The sequence below is a fragment of the Fundulus heteroclitus genome, chromosome 20, assembly GCF_011125445.2.
Source record: "Fundulus heteroclitus isolate FHET01 chromosome 20, MU-UCD_Fhet_4.1, whole genome shotgun sequence".
Taxonomy (NCBI): Eukaryota; Metazoa; Chordata; class Actinopteri; order Cyprinodontiformes; family Fundulidae; genus Fundulus; species Fundulus heteroclitus.
The window spans coordinates 22,954,732-22,967,459 of record NC_046380.1 but is presented as its reverse complement, the minus strand read 5'-3'; the positions used below and the strand labels follow the sequence as shown (position 1 = coordinate 22,967,459).

Sequence of the window (12,728 nt, the reverse complement as noted above, 5' to 3'; positions counted from 1 at the left end):
CTGAAGCTTGTGAGAAAGCATCTACAATGAGTCCTCCTGCGTCTTGAGATTTAAAGCAATGCTATCATGAAGAAGCTGGAGTACAGTTTTTAAATGCAGTTTGGGACAAAAAGACCTTTTTGTTTTTGAAAAATTATGTGATCTGATCAAACTAAACTGAAGTGTTTGCCATTGTTACATTCAGAGGGAGGCTTGCGAGCCTGAGAAAACAATCTCAGCTTTGAAGTACCGGGTGGCAGCATCATGTTGCATGGGTGTTTAGCTGCTGGATGGACCGGTGCATCATGACGAAAGAAATGTATATCTAAAATATTGAAGCAACATCTTAAGACGTCACACCGGGAGATGAAGCTTGTGCCAGTTTTGCGCTTCTAAATAGACAATAAGCCTATGTAGACTACCAAATTAATTACAAAGAGGCTTAAAAAAGGACAAAGTCTATGTTTAGGAGTGGCCATCACAAAACAAAATCTGATATCCATCCCTTTAAAAATATGTGGGCAGAGCTGAGAAGGTGTGGAAGAAAAACCTAACTTGGTTGCACCGGTTCTGTCCGGAGGAATCGGCTGAAATTCAAGCAAACTATTGTGAGAAGCTTGTGGAAGGATGCCGTGAACATTTTGGTCATTCTGATAATTGAGACTGTTTAAGACAAAAAATAAAGAAACTTCTGATTTTTTTTCCCTCTGGCATTTAGCAAACAGAAATAGGTCTGAAGTAGGGAGGTTTAGTCTGATCTATGTTGAGAGAGAGAAGAACAATGTCTGTTATGCACTGATTATAAACATCAGATTTCAGCTGAATGCGATTGGCAGATTTTCTGTTGCAGCCGATTAGAAAAGGTAGAGAAACTCAACAAAACCACCGGAAAAGTTAAATTGTTTGAACTATGCAATGTGTAATTCTGATTAAATATAGAACAATCTGCCGAAGTCAACTTACATGATGCTCATTAGCAAAAATCCAAATGTAATGTGCAAATATTTTTTAGATTACTTATTTTTAGGATCTAGCCCTTTTTCTTTTATAACTTTATAACTGCACATTTTTTTACCAGAGTAAATAAAGAGGTAACAGAGGAGTGCAGAAAGACAAACAGGACACCACAAAATCCAAACACATGAATAGGTGGAGAACATCTGATTTAATTTTCATCAAACCTGACTTGATCAAACAGGAGGAGCACAGGCTTAGAAACGATACAGCGGTCATCGGGTCAAGAAATCCACAAAAACTAAACTCTCTACGGATCAACAGCACCGCTGTCAACACTGAGGAAAGTCGTAGATCTCCTTTAAAAAGGGACTGAAGGTTAAGTCTACGCAGCTCAGCTTTAGGTCTATGTATTTGCTCTGAATGTGTACTGCATTTAAACTAAGTTTTAATTTTATTTAAACATCCCACACAACTGAAACTTCATAAGAAACCCAATCATGAACAACATTAAGCTACTAACTTGTCTGATGTAAACCGACAGTAGGAGTTGTAAAACCAGAACACGTTAAAGCTCATGGACCTGTGAAGACTTTAAAGTTTATCCGGATGTTGGATCAGATAAGTAACTTCAATTCCTGCTTGTTCTATCAGTTCTTGCCTCTTGCAAGTTTAAGCCAAAAAAAACATCTAGATTTAGAAATCTAATACATCTAGAAATTGGATTAAGAGGTCTATAAAACGTTTACTTTCCAAATCAAATACAAATGTGGCCTGGACCTCTGAGGAAAATTTTGACATTTTTATACGCATTGTCACCAGATCCCCAGAGTTTTGACATCTTTACAACGCCCCAACACGTCACAGTGGTTTGTTACTGGAAAACTCTATTTTTTTTTACGTTAAACAAAGTCAAATGGATTACACAACCACCAGAAAAAAAGGTTAGGTCAATTGTGTCTTAAGATTTCTACCTATTTGCATTATTCATTCAGTGGACTCCAGGGGGACCCATTAGCTGGGGAATGATGTTGAAGCTGATTTATTGCACCTGAAATGGATCTAAGTTTAATAGATATTGTTTTACTCATTTATTCATCTCTAGTTCAAATTGTAATAAAATCTGAACTGGCATAATTTGCACTGTAACAGATTAGCTGATTATTTAAGTATTGTATTTTTGAAAACAGGAACAAAATGTTAAAACACACATTTTTGTTGGAAATAATAGTAAAAACAGCAATAAAGGCTCTGGGATACTGCACTTCTTATTTCAGGGATAAATATGGAAAGAAATTGTCATATTTGATACCAACCTACAGAAGGCGAGGAAACAGTTAAAGTTGTTATCAAACAAGCGCGTCTGTATATTTCCATGAAAATTAAAACATTTAAAGTATAAACTAAAATATGCTTGTAGATTTGTCTTTCGTGTTAATTACTGAAGTCGGTTGCTGTACAAACATTGTTTCTGAAATCTGTTTCACATGGAGCTCATCAACGTCTTCGGCCGTCTGTGAACGGGTGTTTCAGCCCAGGTGATTAAACCCCATGCTACATCTGTGATTTTCTCAGTTTCTCCTCAGAAACACCATGTTTGATGAGATCCCTACACGTTGTCTGCTGGTTTTGCGCAGCAGACATTGTTCTAAAACCAAGATGCCACTCTCTTTCCGGTGTGTTTTGGGGTGTTTGTCTCCATTTTCATTTCAATTGCCTCTCGGCTTCATAACAGGACCAACATGCTCTGTTGGTGTAATCTGAAGGATTCAAACTGATCCATGAATCCTGGGATAAGCGATCACCAGGTCACCCCGCTTTGAAGTCTTCACGGTGTACGGAGGCTTAAATTCAGTATTTTGGAGCATGTCCGACAAACTGTTTCAACGTAAAAAGAACGATTGTTTTATCAAATATGGCCCCGTGTCCCTTTAGGCCGGTCGGTGTGTTCTTAAATAAATCGTAACCTCCACCAATTAGCCTTTTTTTTTTTTTTTTACTGTTTTCTAATAGTTTTTTATACAGAACAGCAGATAATTACAGAAACTAACACAAACAACAAGCCACTATATGTCTGGACATTCATCAAAATAAAAATAAACTGATTGAAAAGTAGAATTGCACATTTATTTCCCAACTCAGTAATAGTGCGTTCCTTGCTTTAGTCAGATTCTCCATCAAAATCCCTCTCAGGGTTAATCCAAAGGCCTCTCACTCTTTTAAATCTAGGCTTTAATTCAGTTCTAATGAACACATGGAAAACATTTCCAATTTTTTTTTTTCACTTTTGAATTAAAGTTGGACCCGGACACTGTCTTACAAGCCAATTCTGGGTACCAACACTGTGAGAGGCATTTGAACCGTTTTTGGCAGCCGTGATTTAGAGTGGGCGCAACAGGAAATAGCTAAATTCAGCTCCTGCTCAGAAAATCCTACAACACCGTTTACAAAATAGCTACAAACTACTTCACCAAAATCCAGCAAGAACCTGACAAAACCAGAAATTGTGGAACAAAGTGTTGTCTGACATTTGTCATCTCTCACATGTTGGTTAGACAGAAGAACAGATCCTGTGCAAACTAGACTTTGAATGATTTAAACACAGAGTCACCCTAAGCTGAAACAGATGATGTCTACTGTTAGTAGAAAATAGCCGGGTTGTCCATAAGATCCTCTCCCATATTAATGTTTATTAGTCAATAGACTTATAAAGTCTTTCTTTTAACAGTTGAAAGTGTTTGATGTTCATCAAAGGATCAAGTCTGAAATGAATGCAAAACAACACATGTTAAACATGCACAGTATCAAAATTAAGTCCTTGAAGTAACATTACAGATCTGATTTCAAGTAAGTGAAAAGAAATGAGGTTAGATCATTTCAAATTTCTCTTTCAACAGGCCAGAAAAGGCTGATGTACTAACCCAAAAAGAATTTTAGAAATCAAATCCTTTTCTTTTCAAAGGACAAATACCTTCTAAGACCATGGAGGCGAAAAATAATCAGGAGTCAACAAAGCAATCTCTGCCACATCTAAAATGCTTCTAAAGAGCTTTGACTGTGTTTTTCAACCCTAAGCTCCTTAAGAAGCGTATTTTGTTACTTTGCGGTGTGTTTTTTGTTTTATTTTTACTGATGGATTGGTTTGAGAGAGGCATCTTCTAATTGTTAGTATACTCAGCCATAACTGTAGACCTTCGTATTCTGAGCCTATAGCTGACCATTGGCTGACTCTTTGCCATTCTGACTATTCTTCAATCTATTCATCCACACCTGCTTGTAAAATACGTGACGTGTTGAAATGTGATCCCCCGTATGAAAGCCAATGACTTTTTTTAAACATATTTACACATGGATATCTGATAACAGCTTTAACAATACTGAGGAATTCCCACTTATTGTGGCTAAAATTGCACATACGCGTATCACATCATGTGCAACTTGTGCAAGTGATGAGAATGTTGTCACTCAGCATTTCTAGGGAGGTTGTTAAACCTCAAAATTTTAGTTTAATGTGCTACTAAATGTCATGGTGTGAGTCAAAGAGTTGTCTGTGTCCGTCAGCAAGTCTCTTACTGATTAGGATTTAAGAGGAAATTATTCACCAAACGATAGCGTCCCATGACTGTGTTATTATTGCAATAAGTTCGGAAACAGCTAATGTGATTGCTGCCAATACGCGCATTTAGCAGTGTCTTCAAATGTGTGATACATCTCTTTTGTCTTCTCTCTCTTTTTTTGTCTACCATGTTATATAGACTTGGACCTGTTACTGTTTGAAGGATATATAATAAGTAATTATAAGTAATATAATATTATATAATATTATACATTATAAGTAATATCATAACACATAATTACATTTATCAGTTTTTCTCAGCTATGAAAACAAAATAAAAATAAAGCTCAAATAAAATAAAAAAAATCTAAAATATCATTACGGGATCAACAGCAGCATCACAGGAAAGGGACTTTGTCATCTGTGAAGCACAGAGGTGGAAGTATCATGGTTTTGGCCAGCTGACCGTCATATAACCATGTACCAGAGGGCAATTGAGAAAAGTATGAGAGCGTTTGTCAGAAGTTTAAAGCTAAAGCAGAACCGGACTCCGTAACATGACTATGAACCAAGAACTGGCTGAGGAGTGGGAAATGGAAAGACCTGGGGCTAAAAAAAAAAAAGCCTGTCACTATTGAAGTTGCTTAATCTCAGCTAATAAGGGTCAGGCTTGCCATGAGTCTATATGTTTTGTTCAGTGAGTAAAACAAGGTTATTTTTCTGTATTAATCAGTCATTTACTTTAGAGAATTAAAGTACAAGAATTGTACAGTACTATATTTAACTGGCTAGATGGGCGTTTACGTTTACTGTCTGTAAACGTGGCTGGCCTAATATCCAGTCATATATTTCTCTAGGGAGTCTCGCCTATGACGGGTCATTCAGAACGTGCTGCTCTAAGCAAACAGCTCCCAGTCAGGATCAAGCCTGAGCACAAAGCGCTGTTGTAATTCACACTGTGTCATAGTGGCAGGCAGAGTACGTGAACTGTTACTGATAGGTTTATATTTCCTTTGGCCTCTTAGCAAATGTGCCTTTCTCACAAATGCTTCAGGGTATTCCCAACAGGGGGGACTTCTTTGTATTGTCCAAAGCAGTGTGTCGAAATATCAGTGTCAGTAGGACACATAAAACCCGTCGTTACAAATGCAATTTATGTTGTAAATTAAAGTTTACTGCTTTCTGATGGAAATACTCCGTCATGCGTTTAAGGTGTTGTTGTTTTTTAATTTGACTGGCAATACGTTTACGAATTATTAGTTCAGGAAATCTGATTTGGGGGTAAAGGGAAGACGCGAGGGAGCAGCGACTCAACATCATGACTGTGACCGCGGCTCTGAGGACTGGAACGTGTTGCGCGTGCACGGCAGCGCGAGATAAAACTCTTACCAGCTTTGCGATTTTGTTGCTATATTTAGCGACTTTTATAATAATAATAATAATAATAATAATAATAATAATAATAATAATAATAATAATAATAATAATAATAATAATAATAATAAATTATTATTATTATTAATAATAATAATAATAATACATTATTAATAATAATAATAATAATAATAATAATAATAATAATAATAATAATAATAATAATAAAGAGACTAGTGACTAATCTCGTGACCTGCGTAATTGGCGACTTCACGTGAAAGAGCCAATGGTTTGCAGGTTGAGCCCCTCCCACCTACACGTGGTGAGAGCACTCCCTGCCCTCCCTGCATATAAATATGATGGAAATATGGTTTTCAATGTAGTGAGTCAGATTGGTCGCTGTGCGCTGGAGTTGGTAGCACACGTCTAACGCCATAATACATCAGAGAGATGATCTGGATCGTTCTCGTTCTGGTTCTGCTGTGTTTTCTCCTCACACACCGCTGGAGGTAAACCGGACTGATTTGGGAAAGGCAGGGGAAAAATGGGCTGCCGTGCTGGAAATGTGTTTCACATGTAAAGTTGCTTATAAGGCATGTTATTAAACGTCGGTAATTCTAACTTAAATCAACAGTTTAGTTGAATTTTTATTCAACTATGTTAAATAAGCAAATTTAACGGAAATTTAATATCACGTATTTGACATTGATAGAAACGGTATGCATGTGCATTTAAAAATATTTGAATTTGCTCCGAAATATCACCTCATGTGTGAAAAGTAACAAATGTTTTTTTTTCTACTTCGGTTTTCTCTTTCAGATTCAACAGAGAGCCACCTCTGGACAGAGGAGTAATCCCATGGTTGGGTCATGCACTTGAGTTTGGAAAAGATGCATCCAAGTTCATTACCCGGATGAAGTTGAAACATGGCAACATATTCACTGTAAGTAGCAGATCATTTTAGTAGAGCACTTTTAATCCCATCAAATATCTCCTTTTGTACAGGAGGAAGCGGATGTGAATGCCTTTTATAGTTTGAAAAACGTTAAATATACATTTTCCTGACAGACATCTAAGTGGAGTTGAGCAAAATTAACTGAGAAAATCTTAAAGTACTCACTACCAGTTCTTTTGTGGTAGACTTCATTATGTTATTATTTCCCACTGTAGATCTTTTTGAAAACGAGTTTTATTTCTGTTGTTAATCTTGAAATAGCGGCAGTTTTGGGGGGGGCATACCGTGTCTTCATAAAGAGAAGTGAATGTTGATCACATTTGCTCTGAATTCTTTTTATTTCTGTTTCTATGAGTTGAAATCTACTCTGGTGGACACCGTTACTCCCAAGGGCTTTCCTCCAGATTGTCGCAGATTACATATTATATAATATGTCTTTGTAAAAAAATAAATCTAAGCACATGTAACCAAAATTCATACAGATTCAGCGAGAAATGTTATTGTCTGTGTTCAGTTAAATTTAATTTTTCTTAAAAACCCCTAAAGTTACTTAAGATGGATACAAAAATACACTTTTTAGAAGATGTGTATTTTAACTGATTTTACTTAATGTTATTTTGTACCAAACAGCCACACAGGGAAAAAAAAAACATAAACATGTGTCCAATGAATGATTTTCAGATCTGTTCATCTGTTTTCACTTGACGCAGGTGCGTGCTGCGGGCCGCTATGTGACCCTGCTGCTGGATCCACACACTTACGACGAGGTCATCAATGATCCGGAGTCGCTGGACTTCGGCCGCTACGCGCAGTTGCTCATGGAGCGCGTTTTTAACCTGCGGCTCCCGCTTCACCAGCCAGAGAAGGCCAAGGCGATGATGAAAAGGTGACTCCTTTACAGCTCGAGTGGAAAGCGTTTAACTGTATTTTCCATTTTGCTTTAGCTGGAAGTGAGAACGTTAATAAATCAGCCTCACTTGGGATATTCCTGTTTATCTGCTTTCTGTTTTTGGTTTTTATATCGCTTGTTTCCACTTTTGTTTTTGCTCTGTTCTTATAGGAACTTTCTTGTGCATTTTTAGCCATTGAATGAAATTAAACAAACAGAAAAACTATATTTTGTATTCTTTGTTGTTGTTTTTCGCACTTACCTCTTGCTTAATATTTCCATACAGGCTTCTTGTCAGTAACTCTGTGTTTATGCTTTTTAACCTTACTATCGGTCAGTGAAGCACTTTTACCAGATACCCTGCAATTAACCTCTTCTAACCGCCCCTTTCTTAAAAAAATTCATTTCTCCAGGCACTTTAGGGGATCGAGTTTATCAACGCTGAACAGCACTATGTGGCGAAACCTGGAGACCCTGCTGAAAAACGAGATGCCGCTCAACCAGAAGAACTGGAAGGAGGAGGGCTTGTTCCAACTGTCCTGCGGCCTGCTCTTTAAGTAAGGGGAAAAAAAAGAGCAGTCTTCCTGTGCACAAACGGTCTCGGCTGTAGTAACAAGAATTTGACTAAACGGCCCCTCAGCTAAACAGTTTACACGCCACTCCATTTGGAGATCGTCTGTTTGTAAGCATTGCTAGGAAAAATTCATTGAGTTCACCTTTCCTGCTAAACGTTCTCGGCGGGTTGGAGATTCGCCACAATTATTTAGTAAACAAAAGCGAAGATCACACGTCTGATTATTTCCGATGAGGAGAGGCTGCACAACCCGAGGGTGTGCCGGTGGAAACAAAAAAAAAAAAAAAAAAAAAAATTCTTCAATCACATGCGTTGCAGGTTTTCAAATGGAAAGATTGCTTGGGCTGTTTATCTTTCCATCAAGGGAATGAAATCCAGCATCCACTGACCGAGACACTGTCCTCCTGTTGCTCTGCAGGGCGGGGTACCTGACGCTGTTTGGAGGAGAACAAAACAACAACAACGGCACAGATCCCTCGAGAATTTACAAGGAGTACAAGAAGTTTGAAGGCCTCGTAAGCAGTTTGGCGAGAGGGACCCTGGGGAAAGGTAAAGAGACAGACTTGATCTCTATAAACAGCTCTAATAGTTTCTGAAACATTTGGGTTGCCAGGCCTGTCAGTTCAGGTGGAGGTAGCCCGAACGTAGGTTCCCGGGTTGCGCTCTGCCGTTTCCCTTTTCAGATGCTGCCCCCCTGAGATATTGTAAGCTTGAGATATTGGTTTACAATCCAACTTTGTTTCAAACTGCTCCACAACATCATCCCTGAGCTGTCTGCTGCCTTCCCTGGTCTCTCATGATGCTGTTTGTTTATGGAGGTTCTCTAACAAACCCGATCCCAGTGAGATAAACAGAAACTTGTCCTCGTAAGGGGAAAAAAATGTCAAAACGGGCCAGAGGTGCGACTAGTTTTGTAAGGCCTTGTAAATAAAAAAGGAACTTGGCAAGTCATGAGTAAGAACAAGTTGACTTTACAGGCTTTTAGTGTTTGCAGCTGTCACTAGTTGATGTGGGTCTTTGACATCATGAAAGTGTCTCCTTGGAGCTGTTTAGACGTCGCCATGGTGAACGGCACTTACTCAGCTGCTTACATGGTGTCTGAGGTTTGAGTTGACTAACTGTGCCCCACCAAAGTTGATGTAACTCATAGCGCTGTCCTAACACACGCCGTATCCACTCTCCTGTTTTTTCTACTCCTTCCCTAATTATTACATTTCCATCCACCCTTACTGCGATAAGACAATGTCACTGCACTCCTTCCTCCACCGCGACTCCCCCGCTGCACAAGAGTATCAATGTAGTTTCCACTGTGAATCAGACTGTTTACGTTTCTTTTTTTTTTTCTTCTTCTGTGACTAGCTCGCTCGTTGACTTTTGCAATGTTTATCTGTGTGTCAGAGGAGCAGAGGGCAGCAGAGGGCGTTCAAAGACAGCTCTGGGAACTCCTGGCTCCAGCCGGTCTGAAGCAGGACTCCAGCTCAAGCCCTTGGCTCCACGCCTACAGACGGCTCCTACAGGAGGACGGATTTGACGAGGAGACCCAGAGAAAGGCTGTGCTGATGCAACTCTGGGCCACGCAGGTGAGTCAGCCCCCGTGGGAGGGACACCGAGTGCGAACAAAGCCTGGATTTCTGTGATTACGTTTGTAGATTAATTAGAAAAGGCTAGCTGCTCCGTCAGACGAGCGTGACGTGACGCCTTTCTAAGACCTTTTCCATTCAAGCTATGTGTTTACTCCTGAGGAAGTGACACTAAATGCAAGAATGATGCAGTAACCTCCTTTGTCACAAGGTGGGGCTGCTGTCTTTTGATTTGAAACTTTGGGCACTGCATGTCAGTGTTTTGGAAAATCAGCAATTGGAGCAGACTTAACTATCTTTTTATCATGATAAAAGAGACCGGAATGTCTCGGATAATATCAGGGCATGAACGATTGGTATTCTTCTAAATGCAGTTTGTACTTACATTCATTCTCATGTCAGTATTTCTAGAGATGCACCAGAGATCAGAATTGATCAATTTGTCTCTTAATCTCCTTGATCTTTGACCAGCTGGTGAATCACAGAGAATTTTATTTTCCTTTTCGATAAATGCATCAAAACGAAGAACTCCAACAATCTCTGAGCTATGAATGCATTAGCCAACAACATGTTCTCGGACGCACACCTACTGAAGAAACTTCAGTGTATTTTTCCTCTTTTATATAGTGTTTACACTGTTATTTAAAAAAATCAGTCAAAGATATTATCTGCATATCAGATCTTAAAAATAAGCAGAAACCTAATCTTTTGGACACAAGATGAATATAGGAATTAGCAATTTCCGTATCAGGATAGGAGCTGTTTGCGTTTGCAAATTTTAATTAACGGGCTGTGTCACTGAAGAGCTGAAGATGCTTTAAAGGTTTTAGCTGGATATTTACTTCCTCTGGCGCCCGAGAGATTTTTGAAATCTTTTGTTTTTACCTTATGCTACGTCCATGTACCAATACATTTAAAGGTGCATGTGACAACAAGAGAAATCTGACAACAGTTTGTTGGTCTCATACTTGTATTGCTGCAAATATACCTGTGATACACAAACCAAAGTGTCATTCTCATTTAAATCTATTATATAAATAAATGTATTTATTTGTTTACATGGGTATTACAGTTTTTGGTTGTGTTGATGAATAGATGCGTGGATTGTTGTGGGAAATAAATGATAACTGATTCCCAGATTCTTATTGAATAAAAGGAAACAGTGATTCCATCAAGTTCCAGCACATTATTGACAACCAGAGCACAGACAAAGTAATCACACCCCTGATCTCCTCCGAATCTCTCCAAACCTGCCTAACTCCTTCTCACGCTCTCCTATATAAGCTGACCAGAGCAGACGTAATACAATCATCTCAAACCCAAACATTTACAGTCTCACCCAAAAAATCAGCAAGCGCTGACCTTCATTAAAATAATAATTTCATTCACAATAGTATAAAATTACACACAGACAAACATAGCATCACCTACCCACAGTCGTTGGTAAGTGATGCTATGTTTTAGTAATAATAATGTCAAAGCTATGCATAGAGTTGGAAATAAAAATAAAACAAATTAAATGATAAAATCAATTAAAATAATCATTAAAAACTGAAAAAAACCCAAATAAAAGCAATAAGGATGTAATAGAAGCATTGCAAAATGTTACTACTCCAATCTTTCTTTTGATAGATTTTCTGTCATGAAAGAGATCAATGAATGAAAGAGTGAATATAGGAAAACTGTTACAGTTGTTTTTTTCTAGGTTGTGTATTTTAGTCACAAGATTTGCTGTAACACTGAACGTCCTGCCCTTGAATGCAGGCAGATGGCAGGGGACCTCAGGTTTCCACTGGCTTTCCTTTTTAAGTAAACCATTACCGCGCTGGGCTTTGCCAGAAGTGAGTCAAACCAGACCACGGCTCTCCTCTTCCCAGACACATGAGAGGAAAACGGTTCTTATCTGTCTTGCAGCACAAAAAAAAAAAATAATTGTTACGCTTGTCATGTAATTAAAATAACTAAATTCAAATAAAGTCTGTGCGATGTCACTACTCCGAGCAGAAGGTAGACGTCAGATCTGTGGATGTCATGTGATGTTTTTATTTGCTGTAACCAAACAGCCACCTGCGCCGTCACTATGCAACACCAGAGCGGGGGGACCTTATCACAACATGCTCATGTGAGGGCTTTTTTTTTTCTGTGTGTTTCCAGTCTAATATCGGCCCTGCTGCATTTTGGCTTGTGGGCTATTTGTTGACAAACCCTGAAGCCCTGATGGCAGTGAAGAGGGAGTTCGGCCAGATCTCCCAGATGGAGGGTTCAGGGACTCCTCTCGTGGACAAAAACATGAAGACCCCAATGTTTGGTGAGGGCTTTAATGTTGATTTTGCTAACAGGGCTTTTAAATGCTGTAATTTTTTTAATTTTATTTTTTTAGAATAAGTAAAAGGTACTAATTCCCCTTGAACCTTTTCACTTTTTTACGTTTACAGCGACAAACATTCATGTATTTTACCAGCATTTTATGTGACAGACCAACACAAAGTAAAGGATGATTGCGAGGTGGAAGCAAAACTCTGCAGGCATACTATCACTGACCGATAGTAAGGTTATTTTACGTTCTGCACACCCGCAAAGACCAAAAGCTTAGGTGGGAGATTCTGCTTATAGGACTCGTGTTAGCCATACAGATTTGGCTTCTGCGGAAAAATGCAGTGATTGTTGAAAGAGAAACAAAATCTTTCCCCTCTGCAGTTTGGTTTTATGGGGAGATTAGAATAAAATGTTACTTTTGGGCCAACATGGGGGAAAAAATAATGCTATGTGTGGGGGAACAACCTGAATACACCACCTCTTCTTTAAAAGCAAATGGTGGTGACAGCATCGTGCTGTGGGAGTGCTTTCTTTAGCAGGGAGAGGAAGAA

General features: G+C 38.7%; 1 protein-coding gene across 1 annotated transcript in view; it reads left to right on the top strand.

The window, feature by feature from the left end:
* Positions 1 to 6,183: 6,183 nt before the first annotated feature.
* Positions 6,184 to 12,728, top strand: part of LOC105927217 (potassium voltage-gated channel subfamily B member 1) — a 56,396-nt gene continuing 49,851 nt past the window's right edge. The window contains exons 1-7 of the mRNA XM_036151951.1: positions 6,184 to 6,372; positions 6,683 to 6,806; positions 7,529 to 7,704; positions 8,121 to 8,264; positions 8,700 to 8,830; positions 9,680 to 9,861; positions 12,016 to 12,169. Of these exons, the coding sequence (XP_036007844.1) occupies positions 6,314 to 6,372; positions 6,683 to 6,806; positions 7,529 to 7,704; positions 8,121 to 8,264; positions 8,700 to 8,830; positions 9,680 to 9,861; positions 12,016 to 12,169 (970 nt within the window). The 5' untranslated portion in view covers positions 6,184 to 6,313. The remainder of the gene's footprint in view (positions 6,373 to 6,682; positions 6,807 to 7,528; positions 7,705 to 8,120; positions 8,265 to 8,699; positions 8,831 to 9,679; positions 9,862 to 12,015; positions 12,170 to 12,728) is intronic.